At 43.7% G+C, this 22,724-nt stretch overlaps 3 protein-coding genes across 7 annotated transcripts; 2 read left to right on the forward strand and 1 right to left on the reverse strand.

The window, feature by feature from the left end:
* The first annotated feature begins 6,335 nt into the window (after positions 1-6,335).
* LOC133415476 (uncharacterized) lies at positions 6,336-8,973 on the forward strand. The gene is made up of 3 exons (XM_061701576.1): positions 6,336-6,462; positions 6,619-6,724; positions 8,084-8,973. The coding sequence occupies exons 2-3, from the start codon at positions 6,624-6,626 to the stop codon at positions 8,511-8,513; spliced, it is 531 nt and encodes a 176-aa protein (XP_061557560.1). The 5' UTR covers positions 6,336-6,462; positions 6,619-6,623; the 3' UTR covers positions 8,514-8,973.
* A 1,921-nt stretch (positions 8,974-10,894) lies between these two features.
* Positions 10,895-12,389, forward strand: apnl (actinoporin-like protein). The gene is made up of 2 exons (XM_061700737.1): positions 10,895-10,999; positions 11,327-12,389. The coding sequence occupies exons 1-2, from the start codon at positions 10,896-10,898 to the stop codon at positions 11,781-11,783; spliced, it is 561 nt and encodes a 186-aa protein (XP_061556721.1). The 5' UTR covers position 10,895; the 3' UTR covers positions 11,784-12,389.
* A 1,704-nt stretch (positions 12,390-14,093) lies between these two features.
* On the reverse strand, positions 14,094-22,614 carry ramp2 (receptor (G protein-coupled) activity modifying protein 2). Of its 5 annotated transcripts, none has more exons than XM_061701469.1 (7): positions 22,430-22,614; positions 21,956-22,006; positions 21,639-21,674; positions 19,779-19,811; positions 18,947-19,124; positions 18,669-18,870; positions 14,096-14,303 (listed from the first exon to the last, which is right to left on the reverse strand). In XM_061701469.1, exons 1-7 carry the CDS (start codon positions 22,482-22,484, stop codon positions 14,241-14,243), a joined length of 618 nt encoding a protein of 205 aa, XP_061557453.1. In that variant the 5' UTR covers positions 22,485-22,614; the 3' UTR covers positions 14,096-14,240. The 5 variants fall into 5 exon arrangements, with proteins under 5 accessions (XP_061557455.1, XP_061557453.1, XP_061557454.1 ...); XM_061701470.1 differs by having other exon boundaries at positions 14,097-14,303; positions 21,956-22,003; positions 22,430-22,613; XM_061701467.1 differs by having other exon boundaries at positions 14,097-14,303; positions 21,956-22,021; positions 22,430-22,613.
* Positions 22,615-22,724: the final 110 nt, after the last annotated feature.

Below are 22,724 nucleotides of genomic sequence, written 5' to 3' on the forward strand. Positions count from 1 at the left end.
TGGAAACACTTAAGCGAAACCATCCATTGCATCGAGCCCTGTTAAACTGTCAAGTGGTGATAAAAGAAGCGATTGGGGGCGGCGGAGGGGCCGAGGCGTACGCGCACTCGGCCTCACCTCCGGACGAGGGAAAGGAAGACGCACAGGACGGAACATTAGGGACAGATAAATCCATCCGTCCGTCCGGCCCGTCGCTCCGGATTCATCATCGGTCAACGGCAAAATGTCACACCTTTCATCGCCTGACCCCGGGCGGCGCTCTTTTAATTGCGCAGGCTCGCCTAACTGACTTTGATGGGCCCAGCTTGAAGTGTGTGTGTGTGGGGGGTGGGGGGGGGGGGGGGGTGAAAGCGGCGAGCAACAAGACAAGAAAGCAATAAAACTGATAGATGGTGGCAAGACTCACAGATAAGATGACCCCCACCTCCCGCCCGTCTCCTCCTAGCATCCCTCCGACGAGCCTCTTATTGAGCGTTCGTCTGTTTACAGACCAGCGGTCCCCATCGGCTTTGCGATCAATGAGATTATGTTTCTTATAAAACAGGATGGAGCTGGGCTCACTGAGTGACATTTGTATTATTAAATTTTATGAGCTTCTTTTATTTATTGGTTCATTCTCATTTTCAAACTGATGGAGAAAAACTGCACAAGTCACGCGATAAACACCAACGTTTAGGGTTAGTTTAGGGATGCACCGATGCCACCGATTTGAGGCCAAGTACTTAGATTTGAGTACTCGCCAATACCGAATCCCGATACTTAAATGCAATTACATCTTGCGATTGTAATGAAAATGTGTTTTATTTCCTAGGCATAGGAGAAAAATTCTATGTACCCAAAAATGGAGTGAGCTTTTTCAGAAATAATGTTGCAAATCATTACATTTCATTTGGGACACATAAGGTTAAAGACATTTTGCCATTGAAAGTGTGAACAGTATCACTGTAAAATTTCCTTAGAAACCATTATTACCTTTTGAATGATAACAACTGCCAATAATTCAAATACTCATTGCAGTAGAATTCGTTGATTTTCAAAATGAAATTCTGTGGGGTCTGTCTTTACCGTTATTGATCACATTATATAAAAATGATCCATAATCTTCTTTAGGGTTAGGACTTAAAGGGGGGGGGGCGTTTATTCTTGTAACCCACCCGCTGAAAATATATATACGATATATGTGGTGCATACATTTGCATAACTGAGCCATCAAATAGTTTGGCTTCAAAAAAGTTAGCCCAAGTGCCCATTTTAGATGCCCGTAATTCCCACAGATGAAGAAAACGGCAGAGAAGGAGAAGCTCGCTAATTGCAAGCAGCTCCGCAGTTTGGCTTGTTTTTCGATCCGGCATTGTCTCTGTCTCCAGCCCGTTTTCTCCTTTGTTGTGTTTTGTCACCCAAATGTATTCCTGCGTTGCACAATATTGATTCAGCTCAGGCAGAGGATGGCGGCGGCTATTAATCCGTACAAATTATCTCCCAGGTGTGCGTTTTTTTGTTTGTTTTATTCCCGCTCTCACCTCTGGCGCGTCGGCCCGCATGAGTTTTATCTGCTGCTAATTTGAGCGGGCGGATGCACTGGCATGCTCTTGTCAACTTAAAGCACCAACCCGCAACCCCCCTCGCCTTCTTCAGTCCATGCCCTCTTCAAAACACACACACTCACACTCACACGCACACACAGGCCGATTAATGTCAAGGACTTTGACTAAACATTGCCCATGCAGATTAAAGCCATGTGTCTGGATGCACTTTCATGGGATATTTCTACAGGTTTTGTCCTCTTCACCCCCACCCCCCTCCTTCAATGTAATCCGCCTACCCCCCCCCCCCCCCTTCCCCTTGTCGTACTTCCCTAATGGGTGTAATATTTACACTTATACCATCATCGCTTCAACATTCATTTACAAGGCCGTATTTGGCACTCGGTGGCCCTGACAGCCTATTCATCAGCAAGTAAATGTGCAGAACCTCACGACCCCCTGCAGCAATCAATCAATATGCTCGTCTCCCAGCGAAACATCATCCCACATACCCAAATTAATCACTGTGAAGTTTGCATAATGCCCCCCCCCCCCATCCCCCCTTACACCCCTGCCTCCCTCCTTCGGATGGGCCGTGCCCTTTATGTTGCTTTTTAGAGCGTTTACCTTCGAATCAGGCCTCCCACGCGCTCATGTGTGATGAATGCAGACGATAGCGCAGGATTGCCTAATTGGATCGTTGGATTGTTTGGCAGGAATGTCCCAAGTTTAAAAAAAGGGCTTGTATGTTGTTCACGTATAAAATGACCGACCATGTAAGTTCAGCGTGCTGAGTGGTTAGCACGTCTTCCTCGCGGTTCTGAGGTACGAAGATTTGGCTCTGAGAAGGCCGCGCATGCGACCGGACAGCCTGCAGGTTCCTCCGGTGAAGTTAAACACACGTAAGCCGGCGCCCTTCCTGTCCCGCCCGCTTAATAAGCCGCCAGAGAAGAGGATTTTAATCCAAAGCAAAAAGCGCTGTGACATAAAACGCCACAGCCCGGGGCCGTGATGTCCCCCCCGCTCGCAAAGCGACGTGTTACTGTGGTGGTGAAGCAGAGGAGGAGGAGGAGGAGGAAGGGGGGGTGATGATGCCACAGCGTGCCAGGCTGGGTCAGCGAGGGGAGTGTGTTTTTGCACGGCTTGCTGTCAACTTAAGTTCTTTAAAAATGGCCCAAACGGCTTCAATTATAAGCAGGTGACTGATCCCGCTGCAGGTGAGGAGATGCTGTGCAAAGAAGAGCGTCGCTTTAAGCAGGAAAATGCAATTGCATGATTCATTCATCGATTCGGATATTATTAATCATCCATCCATCCATCCATTTTCTGAGCCGCTTATCCTCACTAGGGTCACGGACGTGCTGGAGCCTATCCCAGCTGTCATCGGGCAGGAGGCGGGGTCCACCCTGAACTGGTTGCCAGCCAATTGCAGGGCACATACAAACAAGCAAACAACCATTCGCACTCACATTCACACTTACGGGCAATTTAGAGTCTCCAATTAATGCATGTTTTTGGGATGTGGGAGGAAACCGGAGTGCCCGGAGAAAACCCACGCAGGCACGGGGAGAACATGCAAACTCCGCACAGGCGGGGCCGGGGATTGAACCCGGGTCCTCAGAACGGTGAGGCTGACGCTCTAACCAGTCGGCCACCGTGCCGCCGTATTATTAATCACATGAGGAAAATGTAAATGTCCAACGTGGTGGGATGGTGTGATGAATTTTAAAAATATATAGAATATAAATATATATAATAACAAATATTTGTATGCATTTCAAATTACAAATATTATTCAGTCAAGAAAAGTACTTACAATAAATATCCAAATGGTCAATAAAAATCAAGTTTATATTATTCTCATAATAGTGACTATTATTAAAAATACTATAAAATGAATTAAACAAATCAAATCAAAAGTATTGAGAAAATAATAAATGTTATAAATTGAAATCAATTGCATCATCATTATTAAAATGACAAAAAGGATCATATAAAATACTAAATATATAATATTAAAATTGATAAGATGCAGTTTTGCATTTTATACTAAAAATAATATTGAAAAATATAAATGGTAAGTGGAAGGTGATACCCTTGAGAAATGAACACATTTGAACACAGCACAGTATGGAAAAACATCAATTTACAAAGGCATTCGAAAAATACTATAAAAAGTTTTGCAGGGTCATTTTTGGTTCAATTTTGTCTTTTGTGAGCAGGAGGAAATAAAAAGGCACCTGGGATTTAGCGCCTATCCCACACCTGTCCACTAGGTGTCACCAGACTCTTCCGTTCAAATCAACCAGACAGCTTTCTTATTACCTTTTGTTGTTGTTGTTGTTCAATTCAAATATTTGGTCTTGCTTGTTATATTTAAGGCTTTAATTCATTTTTTTACTATTTTAGGATGCTAACATCTCCACGTAAAACCTCCAAAAACAAAGATGAAGGATTTACATGATCTTTTTTATGCTTTACATGAGTATTTAATGACTTGTTTTATAAGGAGGCGAGAAGGTTGAAGACTAAAACCTGAGTGACACTGATACCGCAGTCGCTGTAATTGAATACGATTTTATCTCCGGCTAAATTTGTCTCTTTGAATGTATCCGTGAAGTCCTTTTGTCACCAAGATAACAACACGGGTAAGTATCGCGAGAACAGAAAATTGGTAATTTTGTGTTTTTAAAGGCCAGGACCGACGCACTTCAAATTCAGTTATATATACAAGCTCTAAAGCCATGTCAAACTGGTCCATGTCAAAACTTTTTTTTCCCTCCCCACATTTCTCTATGTAATGTGCATGCACCCACGGCTGACAACGAGGCGCTCTAAAGCATCCACACCGACGGACTATCGGAAGGGAAGATGCATTTTGAGGCTTTGGTGTTAGCTAGCTAGCTAACGGCATGTTGCAGTTGCACCAGATAACCCCTGATGTCACGAAGCCGCTTAAGTTTAAGAGGGGTGGGGGGACTCATGCCGGACCACAATTCACTACTACCTAGTTCTCGCTCTCAGACGTTTTCGGCAAGTTTTTTCAAACATGTATAATGTATCTAGAAACAAATCGATGAATTTACTTTATCGGGTCTTTAGTTTATTGTTCCTCCAAATATTCCAACGTTATTATGTCTTTATTGTCGTATTTTTACAACTTTATTCAAGCAAAATTCAACTTTTTAGGGTAAAAATTGTACTCATGAAATTGTACTCATGAAATCTCTGAATATTCAAAGTTTATAATCAACATCAAATTTTTATTTTTGACTTTTTTGGTAGTAAAATGAGCAGGTTTTTTATGTTGTTGTTCTTGTCAATCTGGGCTTAGTAGCCATTTGTAGGAACAAGTTGACATGAACTTTAGAAGAAATTGCTTTGTGGTTTAAATAAAAAAGAAAAGCAACATAAAGTGCTCATTAGCATTCGTTTGCTTTTGTTTTCTGGATGAATGTAACCTCACCCCTGCTAGCATTTTATTCCACATCATGATTAATGTTGTTGCAGAATATAATGAAGGCTGTGCTCAGCGCCTCATGTTTAATGCAGTTTTCTGCCAAGGTAACTGGCTTAGCATCACATGGAATGCTTTACCATACAAAGTCTGTCTAATGCAAATGTATTTTGTTAATATTCTCTTCTTTTTTGCAGTCGTTTGTGACCATCTGCTGACTTGAAGCACTGGAGATGAAGGTTCCCCAACAGCTGCCGCCACGTCACATGTACAAGTTAAGCACATCTCCAAGCGTGTGAAAGAAAAATGGGAAACATACTTAATTGGGAAATGGCTATAATTTTATTTTCAAGTACACACTGGAGCGCCTCTGTGTGTGTGTTTGTTTGCGGGTCCCTCCAGGGGAAGCATGCAGCGAGCCAGGAATATTCGACATGAGTCGCACGATGTGATGAGACGTGGGATCGGCATTCCCGCCGGAATACCAAGCGAGTCCTCACCTGCAGCCACACGCGTGCCGCTGTGCAATAACGGGGGGAACGCGTACGCTGCCGACTGCAAGTCACGGCCCGGAACGTCCCACAGAGACGTCTGCGACTTGTCTCGTGTGAATGAGGAGTTTGGCAATCATATTAAAATAGTCAAATATTTGCTTCAAAAGAAAAAATTAAATAAATACCCTGAGGCAATGCATGGAAAGAATTGTTTCTAGTCACACTCCCATGTGACTTCATTAGGTATAATCTAATGCAAAATACAAAGACTTGCATGAAAAAAATCATAATAATATGCCGTATAATGCTTAGTTTTTATTGACAGTGTCACATCAGGATTTCCCCCCCTCGTCATTATTATGTTTTCATAATAGGACCATTATATGCAAAATCATTTACCACCCAGTTGGGTTTTTGTGCCCCCACAAATTCTGCCTAGCAACAAGTGGCCGAGCAAATGCCTGATCAGGAAAAAAAATAACTAAATGGACTAAAAGACACATAAATTGATCCAAAATATATCTATGTATGTATAAATGAATGTATTTAAAAGATTCCCGAAGCAGGAAAATTGTTTTTTATTTAGTTGTTTTTTTTTTACAGACTATTATTATTTACTATCATTGTTACACACAAAATGATTATTGAATTATTCATAATTGATGCAGTATTTTTATATTTTGCGTTTTGTACATGATACATGTATTGTTCAACGAGTAGCAAAACTGCTTTATGATGCTGATTTTTGATACGGGAATCATTGAGATTTGAGATGACTGAGAAGTCCAAGTCTTGTCTCTGCTGTACGGGCGTAGCTCAAATGGACATTTTGTTATTTGTTGCAGTTGCCACAGTGAACACGCCTGCACTTGTGTCAAAAAGTCGACGAGGAGCTTGTTCTCCTCCTCCTCCTCGTCCTTCTTGCTCAGGTCGGGAGAGAAAACAGACGCCGTTGCCTCGCACAAGCCGGCCGATTCACTCCAAAAAGGTAACGACTCGACTCTTAAACGGCGACATGACTAAAAGATAATCATGCTGGCTTTGTTGTAGTTTGCACTTCTTGCGTCGTACCGTTCCGAATATTTGGGTAATTCCGTGACCCCGGGAGGGTGTGAAACTCTGACATGTCTCGTGGTTGTTGCAGCCACGATGCAGACGGCGGAGGCCCTGTCGGCCACCCTCACCACCAACAGGAACTGCGCCTTCGAAATCACCAACGTGAGCTCCGTCTACTGCCTCATTAACCCCAAGTGAGTTTCAGAGTTTGGTACATTTGGGATGAACTAGGCGGGATGGCTCCGTCTCCCAATACGTTTGTCCATATCATAATGATAATGATACCTAGCATATACTGTACATGTAAACATTATTTTCACCAGGCAGACCTTAGAAGATAAATGATTGCTTTTTTTTAACTATATACTATTATTATTATTTATTTATTTATGTCCTAAATGCCTCCAGATTCACAAACAGAGCATCCACCTGGAATTATTATATCTTTAGAAATATATTATTAGTGTTATTTTATTTGATTTAATTTTTTTTATTGTTCAAGAAATATCTCACAAACAGTGCATCGCTCGGAATGTGAGCCACGCTTCCACTGGCATCCATCAAGCTCCTCTGCTGTCTCGGATGGATTTTTTAAATATATATATATATATATATATATATATATTTATTTATTTTTATAAATGTGTGACATCGCTCTGCTGAGCAACACGCACCTATCCATCACGCGGCGACACACACACACACTGCCTCATTGCACGCCGCAGGCAGGTACGCTCAGCGTTGCTTTCAAGTGTGCGGCAGCACACTTCATCGATCAGCATCAGGCGTCACGCGCGCACACACACGCTCACACACGCACACACACACACACACACACCAAACTTTCCTGCCAAACTTGTAGAGAGTGTGTTACACTGTGTCGTGTCATTCGTGTTACTGTCAACCCTCCCTGTCTGTTATCTGCTGTGTGAGGCAGCAAAGCCCGCGAGCCAGGAAATGCTCAAATATTTTGTAACCCAACCCTCCGGCGCTCCCTGGGTCCACCACCAATCTCAAGTATTGAGACATTGCGACCCTTTTAGACCACTGTAGTTGTGGTCAGTTGGGGATATAAGCCAAATGGACGCCTGTACAGTACATAAATCATTCAAAAACAGACTAATAATTGATTGAAATGCGGCCTCCCTGTCCTTCATCTGCTGTGTGAAGCAGCGGAGGCGTCAAGAGTTGAAAATGCCTGTGACGGTCAAATACAAACTTCCAGAGTTATGTTATGTTGTGATTGTATGATACATTTTTATTGGGGTTCAGGGCACAAGCAAGTGTGCCCCAAGAATTCTGCCGAGCAACAAGAGAACATGAAAAACAGTCCATGCAGTTCTTCTTATGTCAGTTTTGTAATGAATCCTTTACGTGATGTGTTGCCAATGTGATTTAGTTACAAATGATTCTGGCTATGTTCGTGTCAGATGTCCCTGTCCTTTATCGGCGTTGTGAGGCAGCAGAGCAGTTGGAACGTATGGGGATTGTCAAATCCAAACTTGTCGAGCGTGCACGGTGTCAAATTGCGTCATGTCCTTTGTGCCTCCCAGGGTGTACATGTCGAGCGGCTTCTGCCACCACCCGCCGCAGCCCACCATCCGCACCATGCAAACCGAGCTATGCTCCTTCATCAAGGACGACCACACGGCCACCGGCGCCGTGGGCCTGCTGACCTACGACCTCTTCAACATGCAGACCCGCGTGTGCTCGCAGCGCATGGCCGTCATGTTTTCGGTGCCCTACGACCACAACCTGTACAAGAACCGGCTGGCGGTGGGCGTGATCGAGGCGTCGCGCGCCTGCGACAAGAAGCTCTACGAGCAAATGTACGATGGCAAGGATACGAGCAACTTCAGCCGGGCGGACGCCAACGGCTCCGGGCTGGTGTACGGCACCAACGAGGTGGACGTCAGGGCCACCATGTCCACAGTGGGCAAAGCCATTGTTAAATTGGAGTTTTATGATCAGTTGAGTCGCTAGTGGTCCACTCCGCTTTTCGCTTGGGCGCTCATTGGCCCTCGGAAGTCAAAATGCGTTTGGCCTTCAATTTGTTGTGATTTTAAATTCATTTTACATAGAATAAATAATATCCACCAATTCATTTTCTATAGCGCGTGTCCTCATTAGCTGACTCTGGGCAGGAGGCCGGGGTACAATCTTGTTTTCATTACCATTTTCTTTGTAACTTTTCTATGGCTATACATGCGTTAAAAAGAAAAGGCCAGAGAATAAGCAAAATAACACTTCAAAATAAAAACTGCCATTTTAGATCGAATACTTGAGTTGCTCGGCCCCCAAATCATTCGACTTCCGAGGCTCTGATGTACCCACAAAAATGACAAAATAATAATAAAAGAGTGCATTTAAAGTGTGCCATCTAAAAGCGCGTTTGTATTGTGCCTTCAATGTTTTTTGATTGATATAATAAAGCACTCACATGAAATCATTTGTTTGTTGATTGGTTTATTGTGACTCATTATTTGGCTCCGGTGAGTAGCAACGAAGGGCACATCTGCGTGGATGTTTTGCATTTTCAATAATAAGCATGTTCAGCGCAGAGTTGTGCGTTTAAGATCGAGTCGGGGTGTGCCCCATTCATCCAGAAGATCCGACTTTTTCCTTCCGCCTTTTCTTTGCTGTGTTGGAAACTATTGTGACATTTTGACCCTTTTGGGCCACTGTACTATCTGAAAGCAAGTCCAAAACATTTGTTTGTAGCGTCAATTCTTCATCACGCATGATGTAAATGTCAGTCTAAATAGGACTGAGCCTTTGGAGAAATCATAGTGAGTTGACTTCGACCATAACTCATTAGGGACTCTTAAATGTTTATAAAATTACCTCTTTTTTAATTGTGACCATTACTACTATATATATTTTTTTTTTAATATTGGCATTGGGTTTGAGGCGCAAACAAGTGCGCCCCATGATTTCTGCATTTTTAAGTAGGACTGTTGATTTTGTCACTTGAATGCAGCTTGTTTGTTTTTCTCTGGAAGTTTCATTTCTTCTTCTTCTTCTGTAGCACCTTTTGGCCTTTTCCACTGTTTCCCCCTCATTTCTGAGTCTTTTGGGCCTTCTTTTTTTTTACTACAGTATCCCGTGGCCGAGACGAGCGGTTTGACACGTTTACTCGGGCATGGCACCTGATTAGCTAACTAAAACTTCTTTCAGACTCTGATGTTGGGGAAGGAAGCATAAGCAAGCCTGAGGGTCTCTTGGGAAAGTCAAATTTCAGGCAGAGAAGTGTGCCCCATAAATTTTGCTTCGCAATAAAAAATAAGCGGCAAATTCTATGTTTCTGTGCCAGCCAGTTGGCTGAAACGCGAGGTAAAATTGGACTTCTGTCCCAAAGTTTTTTAAAGAATCATGTATATTTTGGCTTTGTTTCTGTCATTTAGTCCCAAGCCATCAGAAGAGACAGACTGGAGTACGCTAATTTTACTGTTTCGTAGCCCTGCAATTCCATAGCATGAACAAATGTGTCCCGACTCGCTGGTCGCTTCTGTTGCACAACGACGACGCGAGTGTGGCAATCCTGAGCGCTTGAGTCAGTCCGGGACACAATAAGCCTCCATGATGGAAAACAGGATGGATTTCATCTTTATTTGCTTCCAGTAAAATACACAACGCAGACTCGGGTGTGCCTCCTGTGCACACATTTTTGCTGTCATTATATTGTTGAGGAGGTTCCAGATGACTGACTGACTGACTGAACGACTTTTTCCCTCAAGGGTGTTGTCAAGGGTGTTGTCCTAGCATTAAAAAAAAAGAGGGAAAAAAACTCCTCCTCCGCGTTTCCTCCTTTTTCCCCACTTTGGAACTTGAGAGCACCTACAGGTCGTCTCAGCAGGTAAGAGCTTCGGAATTTTATACATTTCACTGTCGCTTCTTGCGCTCCGTTCATGCATCTTAAGCGGAAAGGCAGATGAGGTGTTTGTGTAATTTGTATAGCCGACTTATATGTATATATATTTTTATTTTTATTTTTTTTTTTTTTTTTCCGTCGACGGACTTCATTGGAGAGCCATAATTGAAAATGTACACTTCCTAATTAGGCCGTTGACAGTCAGAGCGAAGCGCTTCTCCGCTGCCGGCCCGCGTCGCTGCTTTTCACACATCTCATTATCCGGCCCAAATCCATCATTTATAAGCGCAGCAGCTCTACCTGTGCCTCGGAAGGTCAGCGGAATGCCAGCAGAGCAATGTCAGCAGAGTATAGGTCAGGAAGATGTTTTAGATGGAATAATTCGGATGATTGGGGTGAAGGAGAGAGGGTACTGCTAAGTCCTCCATCTCCACCTCCATTTTCGATTCTTTTTTTTTTTTTTTTTTTTTTTTCTCCACTTTAGCCAAGCCAGCATGACGGAATCCGCCGAAGCCGTGGCCGCCGACGTGACGAGCAGGAGGAGCGTGACCATCGAGATCACAAATCTGACCAACAACTACTGCCTCATTAACCCCAAGTAAGCACCGGACATGTTATGAGGCACGCCCACACACAAGAACACCAAAAATAATAATAATAATTTCTACCTTTGAACAGATAATAAAGTATCATCATTATTGATTATTAGTATTATTACATTATTGATTGATTGTTATTGTTGCCCTTTAGAGAGCAAAGTAGTTGAGTGAAGCAATAGCGCCTCTGCTGGTTGTAGCCAAGCAGTGCACTCCATTTTGTGTCAGTCACTAGAAAAAACACACAACCCAGTGAATTCTTAATGATCAATGAACCGATTAACGCTTAGTCCTCAAGAAATGTTTGATTAACGGCCGGACCGCAACAGGGTGTACCTGGAGAGCGGGGAGGTGTACAATCCGCCTCAGCCCACGGTGCGCCCCCTGAAGACCGAGGTGTGCACCTTCACCAAGTCCAGCAGCTCGGCGACGGGCAGCGTGGGCGTCCTCACCTACGACCTCTTCGAGAGGTCTCAGAAGGACTTCATCGAGACGGTGGCCATCATGTTCTCCGTCCCGTGGGACTACAACCTGTACAAGAACTGGTACGCCGTGGGCATCTACAAGAAGGGCCTCAAGTGCGACAAGGACCTGTTCAAGCAGATGTACAACGAGAGGAAGCAGCTCGAGCACGGCTTCGTGCGCGACGAGTCCACGGGCACGGGAATCAACTACGTGGGCACCTACCTGGATGTCAAGGCCACCATGGGCCCCCTGGGCAAAGCCATCATGAAGGTGGAATTGTGGGATAAGATGTTCACACCCATGGGCCAGCGGGCAATCTAGACAGCCGGCATCCTCACGCTGTCTTTCTGGAAACATGCGTGGTTTTAACAGATGGTTTAACAGATAACTATTAACCCTTTATTGCTCAGTGACTGTTTTTTGTCAATGTCTTCATGTCTCGAAAGTGTTCTCTGTCAATTGACTGTCTGTTGTCGTACTAGAGCGGCTCCAACTACCGGAGACAAATTCCTTGTGTGTTTTTTGGACATACTTGGCAAATAAAGATGATTCTGATTCTGATGTATTGCGTCTGACGTGTGCCTTTAAAGCGGGCTCTTCCCCTTCAATAAATCTGCTTAAGATCAGAGTTTAGTGTGTTTATACATCCAGGCGGCAAGCCTGCCTTCTTTAAAGAGCTGAAGCCTTGTTCAATAGCGCTCTGCTCAAGAATGGCATCTTTAGAAATGGGAATGAAAGAACGACTTTCCAGCAAGACGAGGGCAGATTGCTTAATAAAAGCGTGTGTGTATTTACCTTGACACTGTAACCATGTGAGCAAAATCGACTATTTTTGTTGTTGTTGTTGTTGTCGAAGCAGTTTGTCTGTTGATTGACTCGATGCGGAAAAAATGCCTGAAAATCTGATTAAAATTCATGAGTGCAAAATGGCCTTTTTGATGGCGGCAAACACGTGTGTTTTGCGGCATATTCAACAAGAAGACTTTGAAGTGAGCTGGGTTTTCCAGCACCTACAAGAGCCAACATATCCCCACAGTTGCACAACACACGCAAACCAGGATCTTCTCATATTTTCACAGACATTGCACGGTAAGTTAAGCGCTACTGTACGTTCCTAAATGGGTCCTGCTGCAGCACACTCCACAAACACGGCAGACAGGCTCTGACCCTGACCCTAACACTAACCCAAACCTAAAATAATCCCTAACACTAAACCAAATCCTAACTCTAACCTTAACCCAAACCCTGAGCTAAAACAACCCCTAACGCAGTCATAATTATAATGTGTTTAGAAACAAATCTCTGAATTCACTTGACAGCTATTTAACTAACCTAACCGTAACCTAACCTAATATAAACCCTAAGAACCATAACCATAATCCGAACCCTAACATTAAATAACCACTAAACCTTATTTTTTAAGTTTGCTCCACTTCAGCTGTAAAAATCCAGTTCCTGCAAACTTGTTAAGGAAGCGTTGTGTACTTGCAGCCGCTAAACTCGCACAAACGTGATGTATGATCTTGTCATTTACGTGACAGGCACAGTTGTGTTTTTATTGATTATCTCTTCTCGTTTGGAGCATCGTGTCGCCGCAGGGGCCCGAGCCCTTTTTGCACAAAACGCGATTCAAAAATTGTCGCCAACACTATAAAAGAAGCTACATAAGCAATTTCAGAATATTTGTAAACAAAAGACACCGAGATACCGCCGGGTGGCAGAAAAGTGAGTGACAAATGCTTACCCGAACTGAAAAGAAAAGACAAAAACCTGTTTGGTGTTGCACCACCAGATATTGCCCAATCCTTTTTTTTTTTTTTTTTTTTTTTTTAAATCTTCCAAAAAATAATCATAATAATAAAATAATTAATCCAGGGTGAAGAGAATAAATTGAGTGGATGTCGTAATGGGTTGTACAGAGAAGATCGCAAGACCGCATGTATAAAAATGTAGTTAAAAAATGTTTGGTTGGGTTGTGTTTGCGTAGTTTAGCACAAAAAAAACAAAACCACGGCTGGCACGCTAGCTAACTTCAGCTCTGTAGCGCACTATCGATTTCATCGTCAAAAGAACACATCTGTGGCATTTATCCGAGCAACAGAAAAAGTGAGCTTGAAAAGTTTGATTTGTCATTGCACCACTGTAATTTTGAAGGTAAGTTCGCTAACGTTGGTTGCTGGGCTGACTTTCTGTGGTTTGATAATTAGTCACGTATGTATTAATATGTAGTCGTTCTCAAACTTCCTACACCAAGTGCCACCTCAAAAAACACCTAGCTCTCCAAGGACCACCATCATGGCGGACATTAAAATACAGTAATAGAGTAGACCAAAAAACAACACACCGATTTTATTCGTTTAACGTACATCTGTCAATGCACGTTTATGTTTGAACATTAGCGCTGAGGTTAAATATCGGGAAAAGGGAGCCACTTAAATAATGATACAATTAAAAATGTATTGCACATCAAAGGTAAAGCTGAAAAATTTGAGTTATTTAAAAAAAAAAAAAGGTTTTTTTTTTAAACAAAAGTTTGAACAGGCTGTTTGCATAGCTACGTCATTCTCAAGTTACTGTATCTTGTGTTTTAAATGTACATTTTATTTGTATTTCATTCAGTAATTCTGTTGTGTATCACTAGAGGGAGCTCACATACCACTAGCGGTACTCGTACCACACTTTGAGGATCGCTGGCATCGTATGGTGCAGTGTTGATGTCGCCGTCCTCCAAAACTCGACCGGCCGCCACTGGTTGACGTCAGAAAAGGTCCGTAGGCCTCAGCCCAGTCGGCTTTGGGCGCCGCCCTGGCAGCGTTCGTGTACAGTACGGGGGAATATTTGCTGTAATACACAATATCACAAATATTTCCCTTCCTTATCAGCACAAGGAACACTTCATATACACTTGAACGTGTGTGAAAGTCTGTCCGATGAGCATCTGAGTGTGGGCAGCTGACACATGCACTTGCACTCACACAGATGGGAAGTTATATCAAATGGACGATATTATGTGCAAACTGTGTTTATATTTATCGCCTACGTACTGTGGAAGAAAACAGTATGGCATTTAGACTGTCATTTATTTGGTTATTATTTAAGAAGCTCAGCGTTGGTGATATTTAAACCGCAGTGTATACTGTAGCTGTTTTTTATGCCAGACATCACATGTGTGTGAAAATCCCCCCTATATGTGTTATATTAGAAGTGGATGGATGCAGGATTTTAACACACTGGCACGTCCTTTTATGACATAATCGTCAGCTGATCCGAGTAAATAAGCGCCTAAGCCTCCAGTGGAACCTGCCGGCAGGCAAATGATAGAAAATCATTGTTGGGAAGCTGCCACTTGCAGCAGTGTTGCTGTTTGCTGCTTGCTTTTCAGGCTTGAGAATGGAAAAGTGTGACTAAAGTCAATTGGGATTGTTGCACCCAAATGAAATTTAAAAAAAATAAAAATACACATTTGATATAACAATTGCGTGAAATATTGGACTCAAACATTTCACTGGAGCAGCACCGAATGAAAAGTGCGTGTGCAGCTAATTGGATGCTCACAGCGTCTAAACGCTCTCAGACTGCCATCTTGAGGCCGTAGCTCGTAGTTAGTAGATTAGCCAACATGTGCGGCTATTGAAGCAAAACTGCCCCAAAATGGGGATTCAGAAACATTGGATGTACATTTAGATTGTATTGCATTGTTTTTAAAGAAGAAACGTGTTATTCAACGAGGTGTACGTATGGGCAAAACCTGCTATTTCTTTTGTAAATATATTTAAATATATATATTTTCACTCATACCATTATACTATTTTTAACTTTTGTTTCCAACAGTATTATTATTCACAATTGTTTTGAATTTGGTAGAGACAATTGCACAGCACACTTTAGATTCTCTCACTTTTGATAAACGTTCCAGTGACACCGAGGGCAAACCCCACCCGCCCCCATTTCTACGGCCAAGGTGTGCACGCATGCCGGCCAGAACACCAGCAGACGGTGACACGGTTGCCCTTTGTTGCTTTGCTCTTGGCCTCCCACTGTGAGAGCACACGGCGACCCCCCCAGAGAGACTCCTGCAGCCAAGACCCCCGCCGCCCCCACACAAGTGGAGTTGCAGCTGTGCTCTTGCAATGTTGTGCAAAAACTAATAATCACCTTAAGTTCATCCAAAATACACTGGAGGCACACAAGTATTGGGACGCAGGGACACCGACAGCGACCAATGAAAAAGATAATTGTGTACTTCTTTTTTTTTTTGTTTGTTTTTTTTTTTTTTACATCAACGCCTGCAAATTGTGAGATATATTTTCAACTCGTATTGCGACGTAGCATACATACAGCAATCTAAAAAATAATAATAATAATAATTAAAACAAATAAAATCCCCTTTACTCATTTACTCTATCTACCACTAGAGGTCGATGTCTGCTCGCTTTACTCCAAGCAAAGCGACCGCATTGACATTATTATACTAAATGTATATTACTGAGTGAGACGAGGTAATTGTAACGCGAATCAGCCAATGATGGGTGCTATATTCACACTTGCGCCGCCGTGACGTCAGAGGGCAGTGGCACACATGACCGTGACGTCTGAGGGCAGTGGCACACATGAGTGGGATCATCAACACAGTGTGTGGCTTTCTTTTGGAAGGGGTGGAGAAGAGGACGACCCCACACATCCAGAGAGGAAGGGGGAGGTCTCACACACGCACACACACACAGGGCCCTCCCCCCAGTGTTGCGCCAAAGGCGGGTGTGACAGGAGTGTCAGTGGTGTTTTTATACAATAAGCCGCATATAAGTATTTTCTCTGATATGCGCTTTGCCACTCTGATGGGCAATTATATAAATCACACGACTGCACAACAACTTCAAAACTTGAATTTATTAGCTTGGTAGCAGACTAAATCAAGACGTTTGTCAAGATTTTTCCTGGTCGCAATTGCCCAGCCACTTGCTGCTTGGTAGGGATCAAAGAGTCTATCAAAGCAAAATATGATCAAAGTCATTTTTTTTCTAATACCATTATTATCATAACATTATTTCTATTTTTTATTTCTAATTCAATTTTTTGCACATTTTTTTTATTTATAACTTTAATAGTGTATAGTATGGTAACTATTCACTAATTTGGCATTTCTAGCTTCTTTTTTATGACATTGTTAGACTTACATGACAGCCCAGATGGGTAAATATCACGTGAGAAGCAAACTTAAATCTCAATGTTTGAAATTTTTAATTATTATAATACAGTACATAGTATTGTTTCCTCTCAGACGCTATAGGAAGTTCAGAAAATACACAGAAATATCACATAAATAGCAACTAAATCCGAAATAGCAAAGAGCTTTTTCTCGTCACTCAGACAAGGCGAAACATTATTGAAATCTTTTGCTTCCTGTCATTGAAATTACGTTAAATATAAATCAGCTCTCCATAAGAGGATGAGGATGGCGGAGGAAGGCTTGTCTTTTAAAAGGAGACAATAGCAGGAAAGACGGCTCCGTCTCCTGATAACTGTGTTCCATCACCTCTGGCATCCCATCCTGCCCGACCCGAGCAGATTGCCGGGCTGACTCAATATAATGAATAGCTAGCTACCTGTGCCACCCAACACTTAGTGTGTGTGGGGGGGGGACAAAAACTCCCAATGTAATCAAAATATGTCTTACTAGCAAGCTCTTGCGCTTTTGTCATAATTACACAATGTGCTAAAGGTGCTTGTCGTCATTTGCTTCACATTAAGTGCGACCAATCCACGAAGGTCTTGTCATTAAAAAGATGACGGGGCTGTCTCCACCAAGTAGCACAGGTCTGTTCACTTTGGTACGATTTGTTTGTCAAACGCACCGTTGTCTATCACTTTTGGCATCCTTGCTGTGGGGACACCAAAAAGAGTGGGTGGGTGTCAAAAGGGGCACAGCTGGACAAAGAAAAGTCTCTGCTTGCACAACACAAAACTGCTTTTTGTCATAAAAAGCTTCATGTCGAGAAGAAACTGTCGTCTTGTTTTTTTTATTTAGTTACTGTAATAACTGCGTCCCTAAACCCCGAAACAGAAGCCGCATCAGGATTTACGTGACCAAACTAGACTCGACCGATTGGCAGAAATGTGGATTATTGCGATAAAGCAAGGAGTTGATGGTCCATGTGAACTTACCCCTGGAACTAGGAACCTTCAGACAATCATGGTCTAAAATCTAGTGCCAGGGCAAATCGAGCAACCCCTAACCCTCTAGGGTAGATACATTTCCCCCGGCACGAGTCCAACTCCGATTGGGAGCTGGTTAAAAATGTCTAGGAACTATTTTAATTTACAACAATGTCATCATGTTATGAGATGGATGGACAGCAAGATGACGAGGGAACGGGAAACGGCAGTCCGAAGTAAAAACGTATATGCCAAGAAAACAAAACTGTAGAACCGGCAAACTGTTTTGACCGGATCCTTCTCGTGTCAAATGAAGTTAACCACTTGATGGAAACGTGGCTTCAGATAAAGCAAGGACTTGATCCACAGGAGGTTTTTCCTGGAAATGGTAACGTTCAGAAGATCATGGTCTAAAATGTGCCAGGTCAAATCGATCTCCAAAAAAAGACCCGAGACAAATTCCTTGTGTGTTTTTGGGACATACTTGGCAAATAAAGATGATTCTGATTCTGATCAGAAGGTAGAACTTCATAAAAAGGTTTCAGGTGTTTTGGAGCAGGCTCGGCACTTTCATTACCGTTTCAATTTCGTCATGCTACAAGATGAACGGACAGCGAGGTGGTACGCTTTGTTGAACATTTCTTCTAATGATGATGAAAGATGAAAGCCGAGGGAACTGGAAACGGCAGTCTGACACGAAAATGCCGAGATATTCACAAGGTTGATAACTGATGAGCCAAACGAGTCTGGGAGAAACTAAAAAAGGGTAGAGAATATAACAACAAAGGCAGAACTGGCAAATGGTTCAACCGGATCCTTCCTGCGTCATTGGCCTGATTTGTGTAATTCCCAGAAAATAGATTAAAATAGATCATAGGAAACGTTTTGGTCTTTGAATAACACGACCAGGAACAAAATGTTCCAGGATGTATTTGGCTGAAAAGCACCTATGGTATTCTAAATCTCCAGTGATGTTTTTGATCGTTGGCCCTCCCCCAAATTGGATCAGGAGCTCCCATCTCCATTCTTGGTCTTGAGGACCACCAGACTGACCATGATGGGGATCAGGAGGATGGGCGTGATGACCAGGGCGAAGATGATGGGCGGCGCCGGGTCGCTGAGCTCCTCCATGGGGCAGTCCTTGAAGAACTTGTGGTGGATGTCGACAAACGTCTGCTCCACCAGAGGGTTGGGCCACGGGATGCTCAGGCAGTCAGAGATGTTCTCGGTGCACAGGCTTAAGTTGCTGTACAACCTGTTGAGAGCCGGCGGCTCACCGTCATGCACGTGTGACACCATTTGAAAACACTTCAGCCGTGACGACCGCTTACCCGCTCACATTGCCCCAAGCGCACCAGTCGGTGGTGTTCAACGCCGCCATGGCCATGTCAAAGTTGCACAGGCACATGTGCGCCAGGAGCTCATAAAGGCAGTCCATGGTGGCTCCCCCGTAAAAAGTGTCGCAGAAAATGTGGAAGTTCATACAGCTGACAGTGCTTTTTCCGCAAGCTGGAAGATAGAGATTTTGGGGGGAAAGAATCAATTTAAAAATAACATTCAAATCATACATACACTGGACACTACATTAGGTACACCTAATGTATTCATATGTCTTTGTATTCTTTCTATAATGCTCTAAGATGCCACAAGATGGCGCCAAATCCCTGGCTAAAAGTAAAGTAGTACTTGGTGTCAAGGAAGAATGTTGAAGTGACACGTCTCGACTGAGAGACTTGCATTTTTGTATGTCGGGTTGTTGCACAGGTTTCGGAGAGCTTTCGCTGCACGTGTGTGTTTTTGCTCTGTGTAGAGGCCGCGACCCCCCACCGCCCCCACACTACCCCCATGAGCAGCAGAGTTCGTCATCCATTTCGCAGCGCATAATTTGCAGCGGCTTAAGTGTTGTCATCGGTGTTTGCGCTAATCTAGCGCCACACAGTTAACACGGCTGCTACTCCAACTGGCTGGAAGATATATGCCAGGCTGCTAAAGTGGTATTGGTGTCATAGTATCGGAGCATGTTTACGAGTTTGAGTATCAATGGCAATACTGTACACATCTGTACTCGTACTTGGTCCCCATCCCTTCCTGAATTTCAAATTGGTTCTCATTAGATTGTGCAGGTGTACCTAATGAAATAGTGTATACGATTCGTCCACATACCGCTTGGTGAGGTAGTGCCTCCAATGGTGGTATCTGGGGGGGAAACAGTTAAGATTAGAAGCTAGGATGGAACGTGTGCAATACAAAATACAATTGAAAAACAAAAGGGAAATGTGTCCATTAATTCAGCTTCATGTGTTCTACAGGAAGACATCTGCAGCTGGAAAAAGGGGAAGCGAGTGCATGCAGACTCACGCACGCACGCACACACGCACACACACACACACACACTCACCATAGAGAAAGAAAAGGAACACCCCAATCAAACCAAGCGCTCCCTTCATGTCAGAATAAATGAATCAGGGTGTCTCCTCCCGCACGGATGACCCTGTACGAAGACGCCGAGGTACAGCGAGGCATAACAGGAAGCGGCGGCAGGATGAGAACGACGCGGCTTGAAACCCTCGCCACCAGATGTCCGACGGAGAGCTACCCTGCCCGCCTCACCAGATGTTCCCCTCAGATCCGCCCGACGGCCCCCTCGCCTCGGCAGCAGCTCTTCCCATTCCCGACTCGCGCTTCCCTGGGATGGTCCTTCCTTCTCGAGGGGGTGGAGGCAACAGAGATTGTCCTCTCCATTCTCCCCCAAATGAAAAAAGAAGGGAGCACACCCAAAGCGAGCTGGGCTGGACTCACATCTGAAAACCCTTTAGTCCTCGACTCTTGTTCTGCTTTTTCGTCTCAGTTTCTCACAGTGGAAGGCCTGGCCAGCCTCACAGCATGTGATTTATTTGCCTTTTTTTTCCTTTTTTTTTTTCTGGGGCCGCCTCTGCCAAATAGGAAACATCCGCAAAAATTTAGAGCTTCTCGGGGGCTGGATGGGAATCACGGCCTTGCAAGATCTTCACGATCGATATTTGGCTTCATTTGAACCAAATAAAAAACAAACTAACGTGCGAATCAAGCAACCAACCCAGCACTCCCAAAAGCACAGAGATTGCAATGTTACAGTCAAATAACGCATCTTCCTTGACCCGCGCACCATGCCTCCACGCAGTGAATTCATGTATCTCATGTTCCAGATTCTTGCTTGACCCCTGCACAACCTTGCTCACGGTCCTGACCAAGATGCAATAGCTTCTCCATTCCTTGTGTCCAAAGTAAATTCCAGTATTTACACCATCATTCATATCCTCCTTGACCTGCGCATCACCTGTCTATACAAAATCAATTTCTATATCTGCACTTTTATCTGGATCCTCTCCAAAAAATGTCACAGCTTCTTCCTTGACCCGTGCACCACACCACAGCAAAGCTCCATTGAAATTGGTGTGGTACAATATTTTCCGGGTGCGCTTAACTGTTTGTCAAAAATGACTCCTGTGATTGATCGCAAAGCGGCCAAAATCACGGTACTTTACATGTCACAGAATCAGCTCACGGGGCCTCTCTTTGACATCTGCTAGCCGGGCTTTTTTATTTAGTCATGACATCAGGAAGTGTGTCTTTTCTGCAGAGGAGGCGCTACGACTTGGGGGAGTTGGCAAGCGGGAGGAGGAGAGGGGGCATACGATGAGGAACAGCAAAGGGGCGCTCGTGCCGGTTTCACAACGCCACGTCAGTCGCAGCGCAGCGGGGGGGAGCAATGACGAACAAACTCAGGAAGTTGCGCCAGGTGGGGCACGGTTTCAGTTAACCTTTCAACGAGGCTTCGGCTGATGAGACCTCACCGGGAGTTTGTGTTGGATTGGAGCAGAGGGATCATACACACACGCACACAGATCTTGGCTGAGGTCGTCATCTCCCACAACTCGCAGCTCTTTATGATGCCAAATATTCCCCACAGAAACACCTAACATGTTATGATGTGATACAGGGTGTGGGTGTTATTATGCATTTCTGACTTAAACAGGCACTTACTGGCAATATCGATCGTCATCTCTGTGGATTGATACACTGTAAAGAAAAAGATATCAGTATCAGTAACGTAGAAAATACAGTTTTGAGTACTACAGTATGTGTGCTAGGTCACTTTTCCTCCGCCAAGACTGATTGATTGGTGCACAGGATTACACGCACACAAATATGTTCCAAAATACTACCAAAATGTTAAGAAAATACCGTGCAGTTGCTTGGAGAGCAACGATACACGGAAAGTTGGATATGGATGCAAATGAGGATTGTTCAGCCTTGAGGGAGAATCTTATTGTATTTATTTACAATAACAATATTCTTACCTACTGTGTTGGCTGACTGCATTGATAACGTTTCATCCACCAGACAACCTACTGGGGTACACAAGGCTGTATGAGGGAGAGAAATAAACATCCCTATCAGGAAGTAAATTGAATTTCATCTGCTGTACTTTGGTTCCAAAAGGTGGAACAAATAAACATCAGTGACGAGGCCAAATTGTTATTTTAAACATCTGCATCAGCGCAGGATTTCACAACCAAAGCAGCACTGACTTCATATAACACGAACGGAAAAATTAAATATGTGCGTGCATGTTCAATTAAAGGCCATTTAAAGGCACCTAAAATCAAATTATAGGAAATAAATTGGTAGTACAGCTCTATGACCTACTCTTACACCAATCTTTCTCTGAGCACAGACTTAATCACAGGACTACGCTTGGGAATTCCTACTCTGAGGGGAGCCCCGAAGTACTCACTGTATACAAAGCAAGGCATGTAAAAAGGTTCACTTACCACACATAAGAAGAAAAGAGACAGCAAAAACGAGGGGAAATCTGTTGGCTGTCATGTTGCCCAACAATGCTCTGTGTCCTTCTTGCACTTGGAGGCTAGCCTGTGCTTACATATCCTAACTTTTTTTTCGTTCTTTCCTTTACAGGAAGGCTCCATAAAACAACAGGAAGCCCACATTTCCTAGGATGGGCGTTTTTTCCTGCCAAAGAGGACAGAGATGCTGTGATAAAGTACGCTGCTAACGATGCAGCGCCATCCCTGGCTCTCATCCCTCCCCCTCTGCTTCCACGAGCTG

This window comes from Phycodurus eques, chromosome 16 (genome assembly GCF_024500275.1).
Source record: "Phycodurus eques isolate BA_2022a chromosome 16, UOR_Pequ_1.1, whole genome shotgun sequence".
In the NCBI taxonomy this organism is placed as follows: Eukaryota; Metazoa; Chordata; class Actinopteri; order Syngnathiformes; family Syngnathidae; genus Phycodurus; species Phycodurus eques.

What these genes read in the sequence shown, in the direction of transcription:
- LOC133415476 (XM_061701576.1), top strand. Translation starts at nt 6,624, where the DNA reads ATGCAGACGGCGGAGGCCCTGTCGGCCACCCTCACCACCAACAGGAAC. An exon ending in TACTGCCTCATTAACCCCAA is followed by an intron (nt 6,725 to 8,083) that starts GTGAGTTTCAGA and finishes TGTGCCTCCCAG; the next exon opens with GGTGTACATGTCGAGCGGCT.
- apnl (XM_061700737.1), top strand. Translation starts at nt 10,896, where the DNA reads ATGACGGAATCCGCCGAAGCCGTGGCCGCCGACGTGACGAGCAGGAGG. An exon ending in TACTGCCTCATTAACCCCAA is followed by an intron (nt 11,000 to 11,326) that starts GTAAGCACCGGA and finishes GGACCGCAACAG; the next exon opens with GGTGTACCTGGAGAGCGGGG.
- ramp2 (XM_061701467.1), bottom strand. Translation starts at nt 22,484, where the DNA reads ATGACAGCCAACAGATTTCCCCTCGTTTTTGCTGTCTCTTTTCTTCTT. An exon ending in CTCTTTTCTTCTTATGTGTG is followed by an intron (nt 22,022 to 22,429) that starts GTAAGTGAACCT and finishes TCCCTCATACAG; the next exon opens with CCTTGTGTACCCCAGTAGGT. An exon ending in AGGCACTACCTCACCAAGCG is followed by an intron (nt 19,125 to 19,778) that starts GTATGTGGACGA and finishes TCTATCTTCCAG; the next exon opens with CTTGCGGAAAAAGCACTGTC.